This window comes from Chlamydotis macqueenii, chromosome 26, assembly GCF_036417535.1.
Source record: "Chlamydotis macqueenii isolate bChlMac1 chromosome 26, bChlMac1.mat, whole genome shotgun sequence".
NCBI classification, from domain to species: domain Eukaryota; kingdom Metazoa; phylum Chordata; class Aves; order Otidiformes; family Otididae; genus Chlamydotis; species Chlamydotis macqueenii.
Window position 1 is genome coordinate 5,680,324 of NC_141581.1, and position 21,802 is coordinate 5,702,125.

General features: G+C 57.4%; 2 protein-coding genes across 3 annotated transcripts in view; both read left to right on the forward strand.

Moving 5' to 3' along the window:
- MPV17L2 (MPV17 mitochondrial inner membrane protein like 2) overlaps nt 1-15,854 on the forward strand; it is a 49,020-nt gene extending 33,166 nt beyond the window's left edge. For both annotated transcript variants that reach the window (XM_086767663.1, XM_086767662.1), the window contains exon 6: nt 15,840-15,854. The gene's annotated coding sequence lies outside the window, so the exon portion shown is untranslated. The remainder of the gene's footprint in view (nt 1-15,839) is intronic.
- PGPEP1 (pyroglutamyl-peptidase I) lies at nt 102-15,077 on the forward strand. The gene is made up of 5 exons (XM_086767661.1): nt 102-154; nt 2,966-3,018; nt 7,690-7,806; nt 8,317-8,549; nt 8,899-15,077. The coding sequence occupies exons 1-5, from the start codon at nt 121-123 to the stop codon at nt 9,089-9,091; spliced, it is 630 nt and encodes a 209-aa protein (XP_086623787.1). The 5' UTR covers nt 102-120; the 3' UTR covers nt 9,092-15,077.
- Nucleotides 15,855-21,802: the final 5,948 nt, after the last annotated feature.

Consider the following 21,802-nt stretch of genomic DNA (forward strand, 5'->3'; position numbering starts at 1 on the left):
GTGGCGGCGGGGCGGGGCCGTCTCGGGGGCGGGGCGGGGCCCGGCGCTCAGTGAGGGGCGGCGGCAGCGGCGGGACCGGACCGGGACGGGACGGACGGGACGGGACGGGACGGGGCCGCGATGGAGAAGCCGCGGCGGGCGGTGGTGGTGACGGGTACGGGGCGGCCGAGGGAGCTGTGCTGGGGGGACGGGGGGGGGGGGTCCTGAGGGGTGGGCGGTGAGGGGGTGAATGGGGGCTTGGGGGGGGCAGATTGGGGTGGGGGGGTGGCGGGGAGACCCCTGCCCTGAGGTGAGAGAGGGAGGCAGGATGGCTGTGGGACCCCTTCGGGGGGGGGGAGGCAGAGGCGAGACCTCTGCTGGGGGGGGGGCAGAGGGGGGACCCCTGCTTTGGGGGGGGGGGGCAGAGGGGGGACCCCTGCTCCGGGGGGTTTGAGGGGGGACCCCTTCTCCGAGGTGTGTTGCGGGGGGAGATGTGAGACCCCCTTCCCTGAAGGGGGGGAGGTGGGCGGCCGGGAGCTGGGGAGGGGGTGTTGTCCCGTCAGAGGCTGACTAAGGAGGGGATGGATGGGGGGGGGGCTGTTTTTGGGGGGCTGTGGGGTGATGAGCGGGAGCTCCGGGGATGGAGAGCGGGGTCTGGGGGCTGCTGGGGGTGAGGGGTGTCAGGAGCTGGTGGCGGGGGTACCTTTTCTGGGGAGGGGCTTTGCAGCCGCTTTCCTAACGCTTGGCCGGGCAAGGAGGGGGCTTTGGGATCCCCCTCTTCCGTCCCTGCGCCCCCCGAGTTTGGGAGGGAAAGAAGGGCACTCGCTCTCCCAAGGAGTGGAAAAATCAGCCCGGGTGCGGGGGGGGGGGCATTTTCTGGCTGACCACCCCACCCTGAGCCGTCAAGGTGTCGAAGCCGTGACCAAAACGACCCACGCGGCGCGGGGAAGAATAAGTGGGGGAAGGAAACGAAAGGGCCCCGGCCTCGCGGGCCAGAGCTCGTTGGGCTCCTTTCCCCGGGGTACAAAGGCCGGCTGCCTTGATTTGTGGGGAAGGCAGCTCTGTGACAAATGGGGGACTCGGGGAAACTATTCAGGTCTCCCCTCCTCCGCAGCAGCTGAAGTCGAGGCCGTTTGAATAGCGAGCGCGGGGGCGAGGGGTTCGTTGTTGCCGGCGCGCCGGAGCGGTTTTAATTGGAGGCGAGCGCCTTTGCGGAGGGCGAAGAAGCAGGTGGCGAATTCCGGCTTTCCCGAGCCCTTATCGATTGCCGAGCGGCCGCGCTCGGCGGTGACTAAACAGAAAACTCCCGTCAGCAAACGCTTCGCTGCTGGCGGTGTTGCTCCTCTCTCTTTTTTTTTTTTTTTTCCCCTGTTTTCAGGGAAGTCTGTTTCTAAAATGCAGTGGTTATCCCGTCAGGTCTGCCCGTATCGCCAACCCGTTTGTCGATGTCACGCTAAATTCCTTTTTAAAATCGGCGGCGGCCTCCCGTTCCCGTCGGGTGACGAGCACGCGCCCGCTGCGGATGAGTACGATTTGTGCGCGGTTTCTTTTTTAGAACTCTTTAAGGAGATAATCCCGTCGAGGTCGCCGCGGCTAACGAGCCGGGGAGGGCCCCGCGGCGGACGCGGAGGCACGCTCGGTGGAGTTTGCTGCTGCCGACGAAGTTGCTTCTCTTCTTCGAAAGAGAGAACACGAGGGATGTCGGCAGGAGATGAGTCAGAGGAGCGACAGCCCGCAGCGGCGCTCGTGCCAGTTTGCCTTTGGCTCCGGAGCGAGAGGGCTGCGTTCCGTGCGTGGGCACCTGTAGAATTTCAGCCTTCCGGCGGCTGAAAAAGAAATAGATATCGGATTGATTTTGCGAGGCTGTTGCCGCTTCTTTAGGAATTAAACCTAGCGAGTCGCGATTGTTTGTTTCCGGAGGGCCGCGTAGGACATCCTGGAATTGCAGAAGCGTCTGAGAAGTCGTTCGGTTGTTGGATTTGTCCGCCTGCGCCGCGCTGTCTTAGTGACGCTGGAAGTTCGCTCACAAGAGCGCACGCCTGCGTCTCGGTTCTGTGGAGTTATTTTGGGGAGACAGCGACCTCGGTTCGGCTGTAAGAGAGCCGTGGGCTCGGACGAGCCCGTGCCGCGCGCGTTCCCGGTGCGGTGGCGTGCGGCGTAACCTCGGGCTGTGCTGTTGATGGCAAATAGGTCTGTTTCCATTAACGTGTCACGCAATATTTGTAGACCCTCTCGGGTCCTTTCGGGAGTTAGGCACAATTTATGGCTCCTAATTGCATTAGGCTCGGAGGGTAACCCTGACATCTGAAATGAAAGCGTATCGACGCTGCACCCGGATGAATCGCCTAACCTTTGCGCGCTTGCTCAGGAAAAGATGTTTTGGGTTACTAGTTAACGCCAGGTTATTCGTTAGGAGACGCAGATGTGGTGAGTAAGGAATTTTTTTATCGCGCTGTCGTAACCTTTGCTGCCTGCCGTAGGTGCGCTGTCAGCAGCAGTTGTTTGTTCCCTGCCAAGGCGTGACGCGTCCGAGCGGAGACCTTGCTGCGGACCTGAGCGCGGCAGCGGTACTCGAGGCGGGCTTGTGGTTGTGAAAGCGTCTGCTGCGGGCTGAAACAATCGGGAGTAGAAAATCCAATAATGATTCTCATGCCCTGACATCGCTCAACTTATCTGTTAACAACAAGCTTTTCTGACCTGGTCGGGAAGGAAAAAATGCTCTTCCCCCGTATCTGCTGGGGAAAGAAGAGTTTCTTCTGAGGCAGGCTGTTGTGTTCCCGCAGGGTCAGAGGTGCACAGCTCAGGCGTTGCGGTGGAGGTCTCTTTTTAGTACTTGGATGTAGCGTAAATGAGGATCGGGCGTTAGAAGTGGGTTTTCTTTCGAGATCTACAAACCAGGGAAGCGCCAGACCGCTTTGCAACTCCGCTTGTACTCAGACCTGTAAGGCCGATTCGTCACTCTGGATTTTTTTTCCTTCTCTTCCAGGGTTCGGTCCCTTTGGAGAGCACGCCGTTAACGCCAGTTGGATCGCAGTTCAGGTAACGCTGTCGCTTCCTTCCCAAGGAGTTAAAACGGAGCGCCCTGCTGAAAACCTATCCCACAAATTTCAGTGTGCAGCTCTTTTGTAACTTGCCTTCCCGCTGTACGAGCTGGGACCGGCTTGTTCCAGGTGGTCAGCTGGATAATGTTTTATTCACTTCCCAGAAAACAATCTCTCAGCTAGCAGAGTGTAACGAGAGCGAGTTAATGTGGCTGAGGAGTCAGGAATTCGTAGGCGCACTCCCTAGGACTGAGAGGTGTTAAATGGGGCAGGGAGCCTGGAATCTTCCTCTGCTGTAGGGAATTCAAAAGAAATAAACAAACCAACCCAGAAGAATTTTTGTTTTTCTCTCAGCCCTAGCCTGAATCTGGGCAAGCTGGTTAACCTGTAAGCCGAGTCTCATCCGTAACGAGACTTCCACCTGGAGCCCAGCATACCGCGGAGTCATCCAGCGTGGGTCGGAACGTCAGGGCACGGCGGGCTGCGGCAGGAGGCGCGGGGGCACCGGGCGGCGTTTGCGGCCCCGGAGCCGGCCTCCTCTCCGCCGAGGAGCGGCAGCAAGCGATCCTTGACCGACGGAGTTGGACCTAGCGAGGGACGGTGCTGCCATGTTATCCCGCTTCTATTTGTCACTGCTGGATGTGGTGTATGACAAAGCTACTGGGAATTCCAGGGAACCTTTTAGTACAGTTGCCCAGGGAATTAAATCTATTTTTCTCCCCAAGACATCTCTCTTCCCTTCAGAGCTCCGAGATTAATATCTTCTTTAGAATGCTTTTAAATTAAATCACAAACTCTAATCAATTACAGCCAACTAATGTCCAGATGCCTAACGCGTTGGCTGCTAGGAGAAGCCAAAACCTTTGCGCCTGAGAGCCGTTTGGAAATGAATATCTCGGAGTTAGGGTTTCCTCGGAGTTAGGCTTTCCTCCGTTTCGGTTTGGGGAAAAACGCAAGCTGTGTAGGCGGGGGAAAAAAAAAAGGCAGGTAACTGAAATGTAGTGGTGAGGTAATTGATTTGGTTTGTTCTTACTGGTGTGATGTCCGTTACTGTGAACAATCCACTTCTGTTCCGGAGCCGGACAAAGGGTGTTGTGCTCCCGGGACAGGAAGAGTGGTGGGGGTCCTGATGCCGCTCGCAAAACCAAACCTCACGTGTAATGCCTATAGAGGGAGGGCGTGTGGTTCCTCCAGCCCGGCGGCTCCAGGCACTCCTGGCTGAGAGATGAAGTCGCCCCGTGCGTTTAAAATTTGTTTTAGGGGCTCGGGGGGGAGTTTTGAGGGTGTCAGACGACAGTCGGTGGCGTGCGATCTGCCGCGGTGGAGCCCGTCTTCCTCCCGGCCCCGCTGAGCACCTTTGCGCTGGCGCCTAACGGAGGGCGCAGGCTGGGAGGCAGCGGGGAGGGTTTGCCTTTCCCCACCCCGTCTCGGCCCCGAGAGGCCCAGACAAAAAGGAACAGCATGTCTTTGAGCGCACGCGAGCCGGGCATTGTGCGAGTTTCAGACGGGGGACTTCACGGAGCGGAGGGGACACAAAGGCGTGTCTGAGTTTCTGAATCCCAGACGGTGTGATCTGCATTTTAATAGAAGAAAAATCAATTAAACAATCTTTGTCCATCCTTCCCAGCTTTAGGGCTGAGCTAGTTCTGCTTTATTACGTCTTTTATTATTGTCCTGGATCCCGAGGATGAAATTCTCTGCTTTTCTTCCGCTCCTCGTTCTGGTTTTGTTCGGCTGCTTACGGAGAACACGGACACCGTGTGCCGTTTCCCTCTGACCGCAGTGACATTCCGGCTGCCTGTTTTTGAAAGCTGAATGGCTTTTACACATCGTTAACATACGAGGGACCTTAAATAGCGGTGGTAGCAATCCAATAACGTAAAGATGAAATGTTTGGAGGTTTTATTCCATTTGAGGAATTTTTCCAGCTGCTCCCTTTCCAGAAAAAGTTACTGACCCAGGCTTTCAGTTGGGCGCGTTGTCTGGGCTCCCCCGCTGTGATTTGGGTGCAGACACAGGTGTGCCCCGTGGAGTGTGACGCTGAGGGGCTCCTGCCTTCGTCCCCCGAGCTGCAGGAGGAGGAGGAGAGAGGTCAGGGTGCGTTCTGACGTGAGGAAGGACAATTGCTGTCAGGGTGTCTAGACAGACCTGATAAGGATATTAAAGGCGGACAAAGGCGCGCATTGTTGAGGGGTCAGGGAATCGGTCAGCCGCCTTCGGTTCTCTGTGTTTGTCAGGTACACAAGGCCGGGGGTAATGAGTTGTCTGGGGGCCAGCGTACATCTTTATCCTTGAACGGAAGCACAGAGAGGCTGCGCTTGGTTAAAAGAAAGTTGTGAGTTTGTAAAGCTAAGGTTTAGCGCGCCTGCGTTTGGAGGAGGTGGCTGGTGCGGCTCGTACGGCCTGAGGTTTCTCGCTCGCCGTGGATGCTAATTCTGCACAGCCGGTAAAACTTCCCGCGGTCAGATTCGTCTTCAGGAGCTGTTTCACGCTCTTGAGAGAGGCGATGATGAATTTCCACCAATTAACGCTCCGCAGATCTTTCTAAAGAGACTGGCTTGTGTTCGAATGCTCTCGTTTGTAAACCACTTACTTTCTTAACGCACCCACACAAAGCGGCCGAGGCTTGAGGGCGATTTGTGTAAAGAAGATGCGGTGGAACATGGCTTAGCATCCGTCTCCGGTAACGAACGTCCGTGTGTGCCAGACGCTAATCGATACAGCCAGCCTTTCATATCAGGCTTGCCCCCAGAGCCGGAGCAAACGATTCGTCATCGTTGCTGCTCGTGTCTGCTGGTCCGTGAAAGTCTTACTCTTGCCGTTGCGGCGTGTGTGAGTTATCTTAAATCCTGTCACGCTCGCTGTGGTCCGTCTATACGAGTGTGAAAGGTGGGGTTGTTTTTTTTTTTTTCTCGATAAACAACTAACGCCAACAACTGCAGAGAAGCAGGGTGCTGTGGTACTGCTCACGTTGTACAGGGGAGGTAGGATTGTAATGGAGGAGTCCAAAACCTCAGCTTGTCCTCTCCTTTCAGCTGTCTTTCGTTTGAAAGAATTTGAAACCTGGAGAAACAGCAGATTTGAAATTGAGTAAGCTTCACTGAAAGTAGCTAATCCGCACTCTCCAGCCTGAAGTTTGCGGGTACAACCTCTGCGCGCAGGAAAATAAAGCCCAAGAATTGCATGAAGGATGCGCTTGCGGCTGCTTTCCGGAGGAGACAGAGCTGTAGGAGGACTCTGACTAAGGCTGGTGACTTTATGGCGTGTGCAGTCACTCACTGGTCTTGAAAAGCAGCTGTGAAGTTTTTCAGAGTGCCAAAAAGCATTGTCTTCGTCAGAGGGAAGCTTGGTCTGAGCTCGCTGCGCTTGGAACTCTTTAGACACGACAGCTGAGGTCACTGCAGCCGCCGGAGAAGCGCCTGCCGCTGTAGACTTGCGCAAGGCTCCTGGGTGTCAGCTCAGCTGATGGTTTTCTTGAAGAACATTTTTTTTTTCGGAGGCTTCCTTTCAGAGATATCCTTTCCTTCAGTTTCTGGAAGTTTGTGTTTGGTGGCTCTGGAAGGTTTCTCTTCTGCTGAAGTGCTGTTCTGGGCTAGACTGGTGGAATCTGAAGCACCAAATGAGCCTCCAGCTGAAGCCTTACTGGTGAGACTGGAGTGCGTTGAAATGGAGAGGTGCCAGGGCCGCGGGCTGTGTTTGGAGGGAACTGGGAGCGTTGGGATGCACTAGCGTGCTTTCCAGTCAGGTATACTGGGGACTGGGGGGGGGGGGGAATCTTTCCTCTCCCCTCTGGTTTTAAAGAAGCCTTGGCAAGGTGTTTAACCGACGCTGTGCGTTTTGAAAGGCTCAAAGGAAATTGGCTGGGTGCGTCGCCTGGATATTGGGGGATGTTTTCAAGGCAAGGCTTTGGTCAGTGGTACAGAGGGAGAAATAATCGACCGCGTGAGTTGCATCGCTGCAATGGCAACGGCTCACGGCACAAAATGATGTAAGTACGTTAGGTACAGGTAAAGCTAGGGAGGGAAACCCAGATTGCTTTTTGGAAACAGGCTGTGTGGCATTCCAGATTCTGCCAAAAGAAAACAAGTGCGTGCCAGTGGTGCTCCAGTTTCTCGTGTGAGCGTTTGCTGGTGTTTGTGGGGGCTCACAGATTCCTGGTAGTCGTGTCGCCTCGCCCGAGAGCTCTTTACCTGCGAACACGTGTGAATTTGCTCTTCGGGCCGGCGGTCCCGAGAGCAGAGAAACGAGACAACAGATGTAATCCTCCCAATTCCGTTCTCTCTACGTAACACCCAGTTCTTTCACGAAGCGAATATGACTGTATACTTCTCCAAATAACGTAGCCAGCCTTTCTTTTGAGCGTGGGTGTTGCTGGTAACTGTTGTCGGTTGAGGGTTGGTTTCTTTGTTATACACACATCAGAGCAAAGCCAACGGTCCTGTGGGCGAAGGCTGTTAACGCAGGTGGAGGGGACGCCGCTGTTGTTCCCCGTTACGGTTTGAGGTGGGTTTTTTTTTTTTTTTCGCAGTGCTGTTTACAAGGTCCTACAGCCTGTGGTGTAAGCTGGTGTTCGTCCCTCAGGGCAGACGCGCTCTGCGAATAAACTTTCCCAGAAGCACATCCTCTGCTGAGCTTGTGTCTGACCGTCTTGGTTTCGTTTCTTTCCTAGGAGCTGGAGAAGCTGGGACTGCGAGACGACGTGGATCTGCACGTCTATGAAGTCCCAGTGGAATACCAGACAGTGCAAAGACTCATTCCTGCGTTATGGAAAAAACACAGTCCACAAGTGAGTGAGCACAGGGAGGAGGAGAAGAGGAAGGGCGCGTGGTTGAAATCTGTCATGCTGCAGCCGTGAGGATAGCGTGAAGTCCCGTTTTTAACGTCTGTTCAGACTGGTAGTCCCTCGCTAGGTCTTCTTCTCCTCTTTTGTCGTGAGAAAATGTGTAGCTTTATAGCTCAGACTAGAGCGCTGCAGTTCACGGGTGTGAAGAGGCCGCTGTCTAGACAGCTCACAGCTCGCCTGTGCCACCTGCGCTGTTCCAGCCCTGAGTGCAGCTGTGAACCTGCCAACGTCTGTTTCTACCCTGAGCAAATCACCGGTGAGGCCAGGAGGGGGTGAAACCAGAAGAGTTGCTCTGCGCTGGACCCAGGAGTTCATTGATAAATTCCTTGTTACTGCGATATTTGTGCAAGAACTCCTGTAACAACTCCACCAGTCTTTAACTGGGGATAGTGGGCTGCTGATTCTCCATCAGTCACGTTTCGGTTGATCTCACTTGTGTCTTTTCTCTTGTAGCTGGTGGTTCACGTTGGCGTTTCGGGCATGGCGACGACCGTCACTCTGGAGAAGTGCGGCCACAACGTGGGTTATAAAGGCTTAGACAACTGCCGCTTCTGCCCGGGCTCTCAGTGCTGCGTGGAAGGGGGCCCGGAGTGCATCGATTCCATTATCGACATGGACACGGTTTGCAAGAGAGTCTCGGCGCTGGGGCTGGATGTCACGGTCACTATTTCTAAGGATGCCGGCAGGTACGGGATGCCGGCGATCCGTGGGGAAATCAGACTGGTACCGCAGTGCGTGTTCCCTGCGTGCTCGGCTCGCGAGCCCCGTACGGTTCACGCGCTCGCTCTTCGCTTCTCATGGGGCTGGCAATGCCGTCTGGCTTTCAGCGGTGACCCAGTCATCTGGGGAAAAAAAAGAGAGATCTTTAGGTTTTGTCGTTCTAGATTTGATCAAAGCCGTCACGCAGACAATACCTGGCTCGTGTTCCGCTCTTACTGCGGGATGTTGCTGCGGTGCCGCACGATGAGAGGATACAGTTCCTCCCGTCCTGCGTTGGTCACTTGTCGCTAAACGCCTTCTGTCCTTGTGTTTCAGATACCTCTGTGACTTCACCTACTACACCTCCTTGTACCAGAGCCGCGGGAGGTCGGCTTTTGTTCACGTGCCTCCGCTGGGAAAACCCTACACGGCGGAACAGCTGGGCCGGGCGCTCCAGGCTATCATAGAAGAAATGCTTGATGTCTTGGAGCATTCGGAAGACAAAATCAATTGTCAGCACGAACACTGAAAGCGGGCAGAAGCTATCCTCGTATTGCACTTCCTACCTTTTCCCTGCGACTGAAGTATTGGGGAAAACGGCCTGAGACGTACGGACCCAGGATTGCAGACTTCCAAAAGGAAAATCCCACTTCTAGAAATGGACTTTTTTTTTTTTTTTTTTTTTTTTTTTGGTCAAATGTGTGCATTTCAGCCTTGGCAACGCAGGATTCAAAACCTCTTCTGTAAACCACCTGTGGCCACTCGTTCCTGAGGTGACTGAAGCGCGTGTGCCGTGCTTTAGCCGGCGCTTGTCTGTCAGCCACGCCACGGCTGCTGGCCGGTCCCACACGGCGTGGGTGGGAAGTTTCTCGGCTGGCCTTGGCGTTCGGGTGCAGGGAATTGATAACCCGGTCTTCTAATGACTAGTCCTTAAGTGGAAAGTTTGCTTTCGCCTTGTTTTGGTTTGTTTTCCTCTTTGGCCCAAATTCTAGGTCGTATTGTGAACGTCCAGCTGAAAGGAGTTGGAGTGGTTTGGGTTTGTATCTTGTAAAACAGCGCTTGGAAGAGACGAGGAGTCTTGGAAATTGCTTTGCCGAAAGAGAAAAATATTGTAGGCGCTGATTTCTCACTCTGCGTTGTCCGGATATCCGTAGGGCCCTCTAACGTACTGGTTAACTGGTAGCTGCAGATAGAAAGGGTTGGTTTGGGTTCCTTTCGTCGTGGAGCAGGAGATAGCTTTTAAATTTGTTTTATTTGTACGCAGTGTGAGCCTAACTCGGGCCAAATATTTCCAAATGTCTTTTTTTTTTTTGTACACTCTCGACACCACCTTCCTCACTCAAGTCAGCCACGTACCTCCTGTACAAAACGCGTCGCTCCCTGTGTGCGGAAAGCAAATCGTTAGCGGTTAAATAGCTCTGCTCAAGGCCACTTTCTCCGCGGGAGATCTCTGTCCTAGACTCTTTGTGCTAGCTGTTATTTTTGAGGCGAAGACTGAGTGATTTATAACTTCCCCAGTTATAAATTTTCGTCTCGTTAAAGGTTAGAAGAGTAACGTTGAACTTAAATTCTAAGTTGCCGCCTTGATTTATTGTAGGCATAAATATGCGCACGCGCAGATTTGAAGACGTTCTGCCTAATCGCATCTAAAATCCTAAACCTCTTCCCTCCGTCTGTAAACCGGAGGCGGTTGTTGGAGAACTCGGGGTTGTGCTCGGCGCGAGTGCCGCGGGCTGTTGGTCGGTGCCCCCTCGCAGCGGGAGGGCGCGAAGTGCTGCTCCCCGGCTGGACTTTTCCCGGCGGTCGGCGTGGGGAAGCGCGCGCGCGGGTCGGAAGCAGGACTTTAGAAGTGGTTGGTGCGAGTCAGGCGCCTGGGGCTGCTGCCAAATCACGAGGCTCCGGCGAAGGACGGATGACGTTAGAGTGGGAACAGAGACAAGGTTGGTAACTGGTGACCAGTAGGCCACACTGGGGGGCCGTCTGAATGAAGAGGTCTGCGATTTGATTCTAACACTTTCACAAATATGTTTAAAACCCATGGAACTGTTTTAAAATGCCATTATTTTAATTTTTCTAATTGTGAATGATTATGCTCTAGTACCTCTCAGTGAGAGCTGCCGTGAACTTGCTGTTTTCCAGTAGAAGTCCGGTGACGGAGGAAACGCCGCTTCTCCTCCTCGCCCTCGAGAGGGGACGCCGCCTTCTGCAGCCGTAATCGCTTTGCTAAGGGACCCGTGGCTGAAGATTTTTGGAGAGGCTTCTGGTTGACCGAGGCGATGACTGCTGTATTTACAGGCTTGCCCCCGCAGAAGAGTTTGCCTCCAAGGGAAATAATTCTCTCTTCCAGTCAAACGCGAAGTGGCACTTGTCAGGTTGTCGGCAGGGAGGCAGACTTTCTGATTAGTAATTTATTCTATTTAATGTTTTGTTTAAATCTTGGTGGTTCGACACGGTTTTGCGAATAGTTGGGCTACTGACCTCGTAGGTTTATTCCTTTACCTGGTGAGAACTTCTTGTCGTCAGTGTATCTTAGCTGCTGAACTTTAAAAAGAGGAGTAAGTCGCGTATTCTGCTCAGTTCAGCCATGGATTTAAGTAATTTTCAGTAATTCTATTTAATTTACGTGTTATGTAGTCGTGAGTGAAATGGGAGCGGAAGATCAACAGTTTAGTGAGGCGACGACAAAAAAAAACTGACCGTGGAACGGAAGCGGCCGTGGGAGGGGCTGGTGGGAGCGGCGGCGCCCGCGGCCGCCGCGCTTGGAGCGCTGCGGGAAGGTCTGGAGGCAGGGCCGTGGTGGGGCGAGGTGTGTCCGTGTCCGTCCAGCGTTTGCGCTTCCTCCGAGCCTCGGAGATCCCCCCCGGAGCCAAATTCATCGGCAGGGAGGGTGGACAGCGGCGGCTGCGTCGGGAGAACGGTTTCCACCTCGGTTTGTTCAGCCTGAGGAGCGTGTCCTGTGCGACACCTGTAGATTCTCTTTTTTGGGTCCGCTCTGCTCTGCAGGGCGAAAATCCTGAGCCGATTTCTGCAGCCGCTGTTTGCGTGAGGGCTGCAGTGGTTGGCCTTCTACGTGCCAGTGTTAAAAAGAAAAAAAAAATCTCATTTTTGGAAATACTGAGCTTTGAGCATCGCTTCGAGCTGTGTGTTTCCTCATAATCTGTTTTTGTGAAGCTTCCATGCGATCGATTTCTTAGAAAACATAATTTATTTTATGATCTTTTTGAGTTTTTGAGAATTAGTCCTCAGAGATCGTGTTTGTAAAGAGTGTCTTGGTGGTAGAGAAATTTTGTATAGCGAAACTTTTTAAAATGGCATTAAACTAATTTTATTTAATCTGACCTAAATTAAATACTTTGGGGGTTTTTTTTTAAAGCTTTTTGTTAAATTCATTCATTCGCAATGCCTTTCCCTGTAGGTGCGTATTTTCTTTGGAAATACGACGTTGAAATTACGCAGAGCTTCAAAGAGCTGGTGTTTTGTGTGACGCTTACTCTCTGCTTTCTCTTCCAGATCGTCAATAAATAGGATTTTGCTAATTTGCACTGACCGGGAGGCCTGGCGAAACCAGAAAAGATCGCGCGCTAGCGAGCAAGCCTAGGAAGTTCAGGTCTAGCGTTAATTGCTCTGCCTGCCGTTTGTGAAGTGTAAAAGCCGGTAAAGTTTGAGAGTCTGGTGACTGCAAAGTTGTCTCTGGGGATACGCTTCGTGGAGAGACGGGGCTGAGAATATTTGGTGTGGGAGAGAGAATTGGGGAGGTTCCAGGGTATCGAGGCTGATGTCATTTTATCCGCTCACCAGCGGCTTGGGGTAGGCGCTGGCTAACGAGTTGGTGAAGTTTGTTGGGGACGGTTTAATTGGTTTTGTTCTTAAATGCTGTGGAGGATTTAGAGGAACTCCAGATACCCATGAACTCCTTCGTAATTTGGGGACGCTGATGTCGGGAGATATTTCCTTCCAATTAACCATGGTGATCTGCTTCATCAAGCCCAGTAAAAAGAAAACCGCGGGCTTGAAAGTTTCTTTACCTTAACGGCTCACGGGGACTTGGTGAGCCTTACGGGTCCCTTCCTTCCTGAGGTGTTCTGCGGTACGGTTGAAGGCAAACACCCATCGTACAGAAGCTGTTTGTATTTATCGGGCAGCTTTTGGAAAGGAGATCCAAGAATCCTTGGATCACGTGGAGCAGTTCACGCTTCTCTGGAGTATTCCCCAAGCCGATGGCTTCCTCCTAAACGTGGCGGTAGCGGGAGAGAAGGAAAAGGGCACGAAGATGCTTAGAGGTGTTGAGCGTGGTTGTGACGTGAGACTGCGGCCAAGAGCAGCTGAGCTTCAGGGGCCCTTCCAGGAGGGACCTGCCTGAGGGCGTTCGGATGTGCGAGACTTCATGGAAACTTTCCGGTTGCTCTGCTTTCGCCCCGGAGAGGAGGGCAGCTCGAAGGCAAAGCTGGAGTCAGTGCTTTCCTTACAGAAACTGCGAAGGCATTCGCGTGCAGCGCTGCGTTCTGACGCGCGGGGTGCTGCCCGCTGCGGGGAAACGGGCTCGTTGAACCAGGGCTCCGATCTAACGCGTCGGCTTTTTATCTCCGTAGCGTTCGTCCTGCGCGTAGGGCAGGCAGGAGACCGTACTGTCTGCACTCACCTGTACACCCCTGCTTCCACGTAGCATTCCAGCGCCGGCGCGTCTTCGCTGTTCTGCCGGTCGCGCAGGCAATATTTAACCTTCCGGTGCTTCGGTCAGCTGGCAAAGGGGATTATTCCGGGCCGCTGTCGCGCGGTGCCGTGCCTGGAATAAAAGCCCAAAAGCTTCCAGGCCTGCAGACTCGCAAACGGGCGGCACAGGCTCCCAGCCTTGTTCTCTTTTGTTACTGAAAAGCTAAAAAAAATTACAATCCACTGAAGTTTCTTCTGGTACTCAAATAATCTTCATCTGATGGAGTGCGTGGTTCGTTAACCGCTTTCTTATGAGATGTATAACAGGAATTGCAGGAGGAGGAGCTGCTCAAAACCAAAAATGGGGAAACCGTGTAAAGGAGCTGAGTTGTTAATTCCCCACGAACGCAGGAGCTGGCGTGAGGCCGCAGCAGCGGCTGTGGCCTGAGCTCGTCGTTTCACGGCTTAACGTGTTGTGACTTGCGCGTCTCTTTTGCCTTCTAGCGCATTTCCAGCTGTCTGACCGCGCGGCCGATGCGGGGACGCTGAGCTGCTTTAACAGCGAGGGGCAGCGTCTGAGAGCTGACAGGAAACCGGCGTTTAGGTGTGGAAAGTACCCGCCTGCGCCGCTCTGAATCGCGATTTTCAGATCTCCTCCCGCAGCGCGGATCGAGCGTTAAAGTCAGCGAAGGAGACGACTGGAAGGAAGTGACTTTGTCAAAGTGTGTACAGATTAATTGTCAGCAGTTTTAGTGTCTGGTAATATTTTATTGAGAGCAGTTTTGGAGTTGCGAAGGCTTCTGTTCACGCTGCGTCTGTTGCCGTGGGTAGAATACTGCGCGTTGATACCGTAAGGACTCATCCTGGCGTGGATGGATTTGTTATTTTTGCACCAGAAACCCTAATGTTTTGCAGTTTAAAGTGCACTTTTTCTTAAAAAAACCCACTTCTATTCACGTCTGGTTAGTGTCTGACGTGATGCAAGTGAGATTCTGCCAAACCTCCGAAGCTGAGGATGTTGTTAATTCTTCGTCGTGTTAATTGAAACCCGAGATCCGCATCTGCTCAGTCTATTTTAGGTCAAAGTAGAGGAGAGAATGCCTCCTCGAAGATAGGAATTAAATATAGGAAACGAAACCCCACACTGCCCTTAAATAAAGCTCTGTGCCGCTGAAATACACCTTCAGGTTTCCATTGCACCAGCTTTCTTCAATCGCGGATGTTTACTGTGATCAAACAGGGAGTGCCTTGTCCTGCGCTGGGCTCGCTTTCGGGAAGCGGAGCGGTGGCGATGGGGACAGACCAGAGCCGTTCGCACGGCAGGAGCGGGGAGAGACGGGGCTTTCGGCGCGGGGAGAGGCTGCCGAGCTCGTTCCGTACCCGCCTTTACCCGAGGGTGCTCTTCGGGAACTGCACTGGGTTGGGTTCTTGAGGTTTGGTGACAGAAAGGAAAAAGCAGAGTCGCCCTCGGTTAGGCTGGCCGAATTTGCGAAGGTTATTCCGTCCCTTCTTTAAGGTGACGTGTTTTGTTCAGCCTCTCTTGTGCACGTTACAGCATCGCTCGGCCTCTCGGCTCCTCCGCTCCTTCCTCGCGGTGAAATCGGCAGCTGTCTGTCTGGGTACGTCAGGGGTTGCCAGTCCCGAGCTCGGCGCGGCTCTCGGAGCTGCAGTTCTCCATCCCTTGGGGCTTCTGTTTTTCTCAGCGTGTTCTTGCAGTGCCTTGTAAAACCAAACCACCCAGCGCGTCACGAAAGGGCTGTGTCATAAAGAACCGTTACCGTACTTTCAGCTTGCTATCGCTAGACTGGACTTTGTAATTGAAAATCTGAACCCGTGTTTCAAAGTAAATAAAGAGTTTAACTCTGGCTCCTGGCGTGTTTAACGTTCGTCGGAAGAGCTCGTTTCTAAAGGTGCCTTTTGCCGGGGCGGTCGGTACGTATCGGCGATTGCAGACTGAGCAGATGACGGCGTGTTTGGGTTTGCACCGCCCCCTGAGCACCTGCTGCGGGTGGAGACGAGCCCCTGGGCTTTGCGTGTGGATCCCCTGCCCTGTCCCGCGTGGCCATTCTCCGGGGTGGGAACGGCGGCTGGCTGCGCTCCTTCTCTCGGACCTCAGCTGCGTGTCGTGTGTATTTGCGTCGTTTCATTCAGAAGAGAATCCGGACGTTTTATCTTGCCATCATCTATTGCGTTCGCGTGTTTCTTTCATCTGTTGTGCTCTTTTTTTTTTTTTTGAACTCTGAGGGAAAGTTTCCAGCCCTCGCTCAGCCCACGTGGACCGCAGGAGCTACGGCCGCCCTTCTAACCGGGGTGCTGCGCTGAAATATTCACACGAGACCTCCCGGCCAGCACGTCTCCGGTTCCGTAGCCGTGTCACGCCAAGTCTGCCTTGCCCGGTGAACCCTGGATCTTTTCAGTCTTTTCCAGATCCGTCAGTGAATAAAGCATCCCTGCTTTACGCGTCCTTTGCTGTTCTCGCGCAGTGCTGGCGGCGGCTCCCCCTCTCTGTGGACACAAAAAGGGGGTTTCGGGCCGAAGAGCTGTGGGGTGCAGGTGACCCGCGGGCGGCAGAAGCTTTGCTCTGCAGGCTGCAAATCCCTCGCAGGCTTCCCGAGCCGCTTGGGAACGATTTTCTGGCCGGATTTCTTCTGCCGCGCTCCTTTTTCTGGAGGAAGAGCTCCCTCGAGGGTTGCGGGAAGGTGAGCAGCGCATCTGGGAGCTGCCGGGGTGTGGCGAGCTCAAGCACGGTTGCGTGCTGCGACCCCGGAGCTCTCTGTCTTCCCCAAGAGCGTCGTCTTGCCGTACCGACCCGGCTTCGGCTGGGGACGAGTCAGGACAAGTCCTGTGTCGGCTGTTTCCACGCTGCTACCTTGCTGCCACTGGTCCTGACTGGGAGCAAACTGGTGCCAGCAGATGGTGCTGCCCTACAGCCGGACCGCGCACCGCTTCGCCCCGCAGCGATGGAGCGGAGCAGCCTGAAGGGACAACGCTCCAGCAGCTTCAGCTTGGGCCTGGGGGCTTCGCGCGGGCCTGCCTCCCGCCGCCTGCGGTGTTATGGCGACGGCGGGCGCGCAGGCGTCACCGGCGGAGGGACGGCGTCGGGTCTCTGCAACGCGAACGCGCACGGCGATGGCACCGAGGACGCTGGCGGTTCAGCCTCGACCCCTCGCAGACGCTCCGCGGAGCAGGCTGGGTGTCGTGTTCGGCACCGCAAGGCACGGCTTTGCTGAGACCGAGGGCGAAGCCCAGAGCCGGCCCGGCGTGCCGAGGCGGGACGGGGCTCACGGAGACCGCACGGAGGTCCCAGCCCAAAAGCTGGGACTGTGGGGGGAGTTAACGGTGCTCTGTGGCTGGAGGGGGGGTCAGAAGGGAAAACTTGACAGTTCTTTCTGAATCTCTGCTTTTTCTGGTTGTTTGGTTTTTTTCCTGACCTATCTCTGGGAATATTTTCTGTCCTGAGCCGCAGTGGCGAGCTTGCTGCGCTCCCCAGCCTTTCCTTCAGATCCGCAGCCCCGTGTTGCTCTCCCGCTGTCCTTGCGCTCGCCGGCACGCGCTGGGGAGCTTCCAGATGAAGTGGGAGCCGGGACGCGTGCTCCCCGGAGCGGCTGTGCTCTCTGCCCCACCGCCAGCCCCCGCTTGGGTCACTCTGGTTGTGATTCTCTCCGCAGGGTGACCGGCTGCTGCTGCCGGGCGCTGGCCCTGGGTGATGTCATGCTGTTGGCTAAGCCGCGTGCCGACGAGGTGGTTTTGCAACCGGAGCTCGCCGGAGGGAGAGCGCGAAGGTTTCGCTCACCGCCGAGCATCCCGCTTGGATTCCTTGGCTGCGCACCCGGAGAGCCGGGGAGGAGATCTCCGCGGTGGACTGGCTCCTCGTAGATCTTAATCTTAATTATTCCTTGAAACAGCCTGGCCTGTTCCCCCTCTTTTCTCCCTCCCCTGCTCCTCAAGCCCTCCAAACCCCTCCTAAACGAGGTGGGAATTTTGGGCAGCATCCAGCTGGCAGGCCCCTCGCCCTCCTCGTTTTTCCCAGCTTGCAAATCAAAGCCGACCGCGAGCAGAGGCGCTGGAGAGCCCACCCTTCGACGGCCGCTGCCCACGGGCTCCCCGGAGCTTCTGTCAGGAACTCGCAGCTGCGGATCTGCTGCGGGGGAACGGCTGGAATTTCCTGCCCGCTCCCAGCAGCCGTCGCTGGGGGGATCAGGTCCCAGCCTCTCGCACCCTGGGCTGGGTGGCTGGGGAGGGACGGGTGCCCGGAGAGCGGAAAGATTCCTGGGATGCGCTTCCCGCTCCAGGGACGACGCTCAGGCTGAGCGTTTCCCCGTGCCGGGGCTCCGCACCGTGGCGTTTCAACCATGCTTTTCTCTCCCAGCTGCTTGGGGGCACCTCACCGTGCAGCTCCATCCTTCCAGGAGACGCCGCGGATATTATCCCCTACCTCCTGCCTGTTCCCGGCCCGTTCCCAAGCGGCATCGCGGCTCCGGCCGGGGGTAAAGTCTCTTTTTTTCGCTGCTCCTCGCCAGCTGCCTCCCGCCGCGGCGGATGCTCCGGTGCGGGAGCGGCGTGCCCTGCGCGCAGCCCTTCCCCGAGTCACGCTCCGGTGACTAATTCCCTCCCCGTGGGCGCCTGGGGCTCGACGCTGAAAAGTGAGGCGCGGGGCGGAGGGGCTCCTCGTGCAGGTGATGCTCGCGAGGCGTTTTTTGTACCGAATTTCTGTCTGCCCAAGAGGAAACGCCCCTGCCAGCTGCAAAACGTCCTCGCCGGAGGACGGCCCTTACCTGCAAATCCGGCTGTCCGGGGAGTCTGTCCCAGGAAAGGCGCTCGCTGCGAGCGGGAGCTTCCTCGTGCCGAAGGCATGGCGGCGAGGAAGGCGATCGGGGTGGCGAGGAAGGCGATCGGGGCGGCGAGGAAGGCGATCGGGGCGGCGAGCGCGGAGCTCTCGAGTGAGATTTTAATTTATTTATTTTTTTTATTATTATTTTTGGAGTCATTTTTCCTGCACTGCCCAGCCGAGGGGGCTGGGAATTGCGGTTAATCTTTGACCACGGGCGCAGTCGAGGCAGAAAGGTCGTTGTCCAAGTGGGGCAAAAGCCTCATTTTTGGCAGATGCGGTAAACTTGCCGCAAAGGAAGAAAAACACAATTCCCGCCGTGATGGGGCAAAACCTGCTTTTTGATCGCCCGACCCCTCCTGTTTGTGTTTTATTTAGAAACGACTAAAGGTCACCGCGGCGTCCACTCTGCCGATTCATCGTGACAATGGCCAGCGGAGCGACAGCCCGCGTCTCCCGTCGCTCCGCGCCCCTTCCCGGCCCTGGGAGGAGACGGGATGGAGGAAACCTCGGCTGTGGCGCGAGCAGTGGACCACCCCGCGGGCCAGCCGGGCTCCTCCTCTTCCCCGAGGGCTTTCTCACCCCAAATTACTCCTGGAAGTGCTGGAACGGCCTCCAGCCACCAACTTCCCTCTAGAGCAAGGCCCAAGGGCTGCTCCGCTACGGAACCCGCGCCGCCCTTCCCCTCCCAGCCCTTGGCTGGAAATGCCCCGTGGGAAAGCCTCCTCTGCCTTTTTTTCCGGTGATTTGCAGGAAATATTCCCCCTCCAGCATGTGACTTGCTCAGCCCGAGCGGTTTTGGGGGGCAGGCGAGGCCCCGACGCCATTCGCCTGGCAGAGGGATGCTCGGGATGCTCGCTCCATCCGTCCCCAGGCCGGCTGCCGGGGGGCTCTGACCTCAGTCGAAGGCTCACGGCGCCTTTTCAGGAGCTTCTCGCTCGAGAGGCGCGAGGAACCGGCAGGCCCAAAATCTGGAGGGGCAGCACTTCCCCTCTTGCCGCTTGCGATAACGAAAGCTGCAAAAATAACCGTGGTTTCCACAAGCACGCGCGGGCGAGCGGCTGCGGGGAAGTTTTGAGGAACAGAGGCTCCCCCGGAGCCCCCTGCTCTACGCTCGCCCCCGTCGGCCTCCCCGCTGCCGGGCTGGGGGGGGGAGCAGAGCGGGGCCGACCCCCCGGTCTCCCCGTCGGGCTGGGGAGACGATGGCGTCGGAGGAGCCGCCGGTTGGACGTGGCTGGTTCGGGGCTCGTCCTGCGCGGCACCCGTCCGTGCCCGGCTGAGTTCAGCGCTGCGGCCGCCTCGCCCTCCGTGGGGAAGTGGCGGGTGTTCCTCTTCCCTTTCTCGATTCTTCTGCTCTTCGGTCTCAGCGTTTGCCCCTGCGGCTCCTTTCCCGGCTGCTGGCTCAGCGGGGAGCTGTGGGTGACGCTGGGGACGGCAGCCGGCGTCGGCCGCGTCCCCCATCGCGCTGCCTGCCCGCCGCCTCGCGTCTGGAGGGGGAGAGGAGGCGAAAAGGCCGTTTGCGTCTGTCCGGGCTCAGCAGCACGCGCTCTGAGCTTTTCTCCTGGACTTTCCAGTCGCTTCTCCAGCCGCTGGCCTCCGTGCGATGCTTTAACCGCCCAAACTCCCCGTTTCTCCCCCACTCGCTGCGTGCGGAGGAGCGACGGCAGCGGGGCACCCGCTCCTCCTCACCCTCGGCCCCTCCGACGTCTGGGGGTCCCCAGCCGCCGGCAATCCCGAGCGCTCCTGTTACCCCCCCCTTCCAGATCCGGCCCGGATGGGCGAGGGCTGCACCGGGGTGGGATGCGTGAACCGCAGCGGGACCCGCGTCCCGCGGGGAAGAGGCGTCGGGTACATCCGACCTTGTGATGCAAGGGACGATGCACTAGCGGCTCGGCGAGGGCCGGAGGAAACGCGTGGGACGCTGTTTGCGCAGGGGGCCGAGGCTGCGCAATCGCCTCTCGTGGGCCGGCGAGGACGCGCGGGGATGTTTCATAACGGGTCGCCCGGCGTTTGCGACGGCTGCTCTTAAAACCCAAGTTTTATGGCCGGTGCTGGACTGTAAATCTCCCACTTCCACCGCCGGCGCCTTTCGGGGGGCGGGAAAACATCCGGCTTCGGCAAACTTTGATGCTTTCCGAGCGCGAGCCACCGTGCGTCACTCGTGGAGGGGGCCCGTACCCCGCGCCGCGCCGGCGGCCGGACAGTTCGTTGCAAAAGCAGGGCTTTCGGGGTTTGCTGGATGTTGCTCAAGGGCCGGGCGAGGCGGTCGCTGACGGGTCGGGGCCTCTTCCCGCGCCCGCACGCGCCGCGCGGCTCCCGTTCGGCTTTGGGCGAGCGCGCTCGGCGCCTTGCAGGTGGTGACGGGGGGCCGGCGCCTGCCGGGGACCCGCGGGCGCTCGAGGCAGGGAGGGTGGGGGTCTGCCCCGAGGGGCTGTGGTCCTCGCGGGGCGGTGCTCCCTCTCCCTTCTTCTTCCAGCTGGGGGGCTGCAGGCTGACAAAATCCCCCGGAGAGGGGATGGCAGGGGGCTCGGGGCTCCCGCGAGTGCCCCAAGGATCCCGTAGCTCCATCTTCCCTGGGGGAAGGTGCTCCGGGGGAGGCTCATCCCAGCGCGTTCCCGGCTGCCGGGGGGACGGGTGAGGTGCCGCCCGCGGCACCAGTGGGATGGTGCCCGGCTCAGTGTGGGACAAGGCACTGGGATAAATGGTTTCCCTGGCAGCCGCGCGTGGGGTTTCTCTCCAAGCTGGAAGCTCCGGGCAGAGGAAGGCGGCATGAGACGGCGCGAGGTCTGGGGGGGGGCACCTCCTGCGCACGCTTCGCCCACCCCTCCGCAAGGACGGATCCGGAGCGGGGCAGAGGAACCGGAGCTGGGGCGCTCCCCTCCTCTTTTTGAGGACAGACTTCTCCCGTTCACGCGCTTCGGGGCAAAACGCTCGGTCTGGGCTTTGCCTTGGGCCAGCCTTGGAGAAACGGGGCGAGGAAGGCAGAGCGACGCTGGAGCCGGCTCCCGACGAGGGGCGGCGGATGAACGGCCGTAAATTGGGGGATTACCGCCGGCACGCGTCCCACGGTGGGAGCGCCGTGAAGGAGCAGGCGCTTGGCTCTGCGTCAGGGCGTTTGGGAACGGCCGGCGCCGGCGGGGACCCGACGGTCGCCTCATCCGACCGGGGGCTCCTGGTTCCTCCGCTCCCGTTTTTTGGCCGGAGCATCCCCTAGGGAAGGCGAGAGACGGGCGGTCCCGTGCCGGCTTGGGTGGCTCGTTCCCACCGCCGGGTTTCTGTTCCCCGGCGTGTGGGCAGCCCGGGTTTGGCGCGGCGCTTCCCGCCCGCCGCACGTGGCCTCGCTGGATCCGCGCCACCCGGGCGTTCCCGGCTCCATCCCTGCTGTTTTCGGCTGCCCGGGGATGACGTAACCCCGGCCGCGGTTGCTTCAGGAGCGACCGGACTCGGGGCAGGGCAGTCCCCTGGCCGCGGCCGCGCCGGCTGCCGCAAAGCTGGGCTGCAGTGTCGTCAGCCGGTTTGGTAGGACAAAGTCGAGAGCCCGTCCGCTCCCCTCCTCCGTGAACGCGCCGGCACGAGCCGAGCTGCCCGGCCGCCGCGTGCCTCCCCGCTTCTCCATCGGAGGGGTTTTGGGGAAGGGGCCGCGTGCCCGGCCCAGCCCCGCGTGCCAACTGGGAGCGGCGGCGGGCGAGGGTCGGAGAGGGCAGCCCGGGACACAGGGATGGACGAGCCCTCTCCCGCCTGCGCCTCGTCCTCTCTCTGTTG

Bases quoted from the DNA above. Each gene is read 5' to 3' on its own strand.
- PGPEP1 (XM_086767661.1), top strand. From the start codon at position 121: ATGGAGAAGCCGCGGCGGGCGGTGGTGGTGACGG. The intron at 155-2,965 runs GTACGGGGCGGC...CTTCTCTTCCAG, and splicing joins GCGGGCGGTGGTGGTGACGG to GGTTCGGTCCCTTTGGAGAG. The intron at 8,550-8,898 runs GTACGGGATGCC...CTTGTGTTTCAG, and splicing joins ATTTCTAAGGATGCCGGCAG to ATACCTCTGTGACTTCACCT.